We start from the raw sequence: 2179 nt of genomic DNA, 5'->3' as shown, positions 1-2179 counted from the left end.
TGAGAAGACAATACTTGTGAAGATGAGTACAAACCTAGTACCTCAAAAGACCATGCACCTGAGCTCTCATTTGACACAATAACATCGTTGTGGCCTACAGACCGAGGACATTTTAAGGAACAAAACTTGAAGGACGCTCTTTCTCTGAAAAATATTATCATGCAGTGTCCAAAACCGGTGTGAAAATTGAGAGGTCGTGGTTATGTATTCATTTGTTCTTGAAAAGGCTTATTGTGAGACATGTTGGTTGTTTGCTAATCGAGGAGCGAGTAGATTTCAAGGTACATGGATTGACTGGAAACACATAGGTAAAGGCATGAAGAGGCACGAATCATCCCAAATTCACTATAATTCATGTCCAGTATATAAACAATGGCGCTTGCATGGAACTTTGAGTGAAGCACTTGAAGATAATCTTCAAAAGGAGAAAAAATACTGGCGTCAGGTTTTGGACAGATTATTAAATGTAACTCTTACATTAGCGATGTGCAATTTGCCATTTCGTGGACACAGAGAAGGAACACAAGCAGAAGATGAAGGTGATTATAAAGAGGATGAAAGGAAACGTGGAAATTTGATTTGCATCATTGAGTTGCTTTCTAAATATGATCCAGTTCTTTCAGAATTAATCAGTAAACCTAAAGGTAAAACAAAGTATATGAGCCCAATGATACAAAATGAACTCATTCAGTTGCTTTCAAAGGAAGCTGAAAAAGAACTTACTTGTGCCATTAAACCAGCTCCATTTTATATCATAATGTTAGATAAAACACAGGATATTTCCAAAATTGATCAGATGTGTGAAATATACCGTCAATGTAGCATAAAATATGATGATAATGGAAAGCCAATTGCTCTACAAATTAATGAGTCTTTCTTAGGGTTTCATAAGGTTGAGGGCCAAAGTGGAGCTGCACTATCAGAACAAATTTTGCAAATAATTAAACAAAGAGGACTCTCTATTTCAAGGTGTCGTGGCCAAGGATATGATGGAGCTAGTAACATGAAGGGGATATATAAAGGTGTGCAAACAAAAATAATTGATGTTAAACCCAGTGCAGTTTATGTTCATTGTGCTGCTCATAATTTAAATTTGGTGATTAATGATGCTGTCAAGGATGTGACAGAAATGGCCCAGTTTTATGATATTGTTCAAAGAGTCTATGTGCTTTTGCATTGAGTATCAAGTGATAGGACATATCATCTAGCTTAATTTCTGAATCAGGCACTCACAAAGGGGTAACTATTAAAATGTTGGACCCAACTAGATGGGATGGACGTTATGATGCGGTATTTGCTCTCAAAGTTCGATTCTGTGGTGTGCAGAAAGCTCTAGCACAAATAATATTATGCAGCTCTAAGGCAGACGAACGCAATGAAGCCACTCCACTAAAGAAATGTCTTGAAAATTTTAATTTTGTATTCCTTTTGACGTTTCAGTCCAAAATCTTAGTCAATAAATTTAGTATAAAAAATGTTGCAATCAAAAGCAGTTGATCTTGCTAAGGCAGCAGACCTCTTAAAGGTTTGCATGGATGAGATGTGCAGATTAAGAAATCAGTTTGAGGAAGTAAAGAAAGAAGCAACAGATACAGCCCAGATGTGGTCAATCAGAACAAAATTTGAGTAAAAGAGACTTCGTACCGTAAAAGGACATTTTGGCGAGCTTTGTGGAGACCAAAGATTAGAAGATCCTGAGAGTTTGTGTAGAGTAACTGTTTACTATTGTACTCTGGACATCATCACAACTCAGTTCAACTTCCGTTTTACTGGCTTGCATGAAGTTGTCTCATCATTCTCAGTGTTGGAACCAATCTCATTGCAAAATTTATCTGACTCGGAGCAGTACGAAAAAACATCTGATTTTGTGAAAAAAAAATACCACAACGATGTGTCAGAAACATTCACACAGGATATTCTCAGCATGAGATCTGCTCTGAAGGGAGAAATAAGCAAAGTTTCTAGTATTAAGGACCTTGCTAATATGTTGATCATAGAAAATCATTCTATTTCAGCCAGTTCCCCTGAGGTTTGCACTGCAATGCTATTGTTTTTAACTATTCCAGTCACAACTGCAAGTTCAGAGCGTTCATTCTCCAAACTAAAGCTTGTTAAAAACTATTTGCGAAGTACAGTGGCACAGGAAAGATTAGAAGGACTAGCTCTTCTATCAATACAA

General features: G+C 36.9%; 1 protein-coding gene across 1 annotated transcript; it reads left to right on the top strand.

The window, feature by feature from the left end:
* The first annotated feature begins 484 nt into the window (after positions 1-484).
* Positions 485-1180, top strand: LOC135202901 (zinc finger MYM-type protein 1-like). The gene has a single exon (XM_064232352.1). The coding sequence runs from the start codon at positions 485-487 to the stop codon at positions 1178-1180; it is 696 nt and encodes a 231-aa protein (XP_064088422.1).
* Positions 1181-2179: the final 999 nt, after the last annotated feature.

This window comes from Macrobrachium nipponense, chromosome 33 (genome assembly GCF_015104395.2).
Source record: "Macrobrachium nipponense isolate FS-2020 chromosome 33, ASM1510439v2, whole genome shotgun sequence".
NCBI lineage: Eukaryota > Metazoa > Arthropoda > Malacostraca > Decapoda > Palaemonidae > Macrobrachium > Macrobrachium nipponense.
Note: the sequence above shows the minus strand (reverse complement) of the source record. Positions and strands in the feature narration are given on the sequence as shown.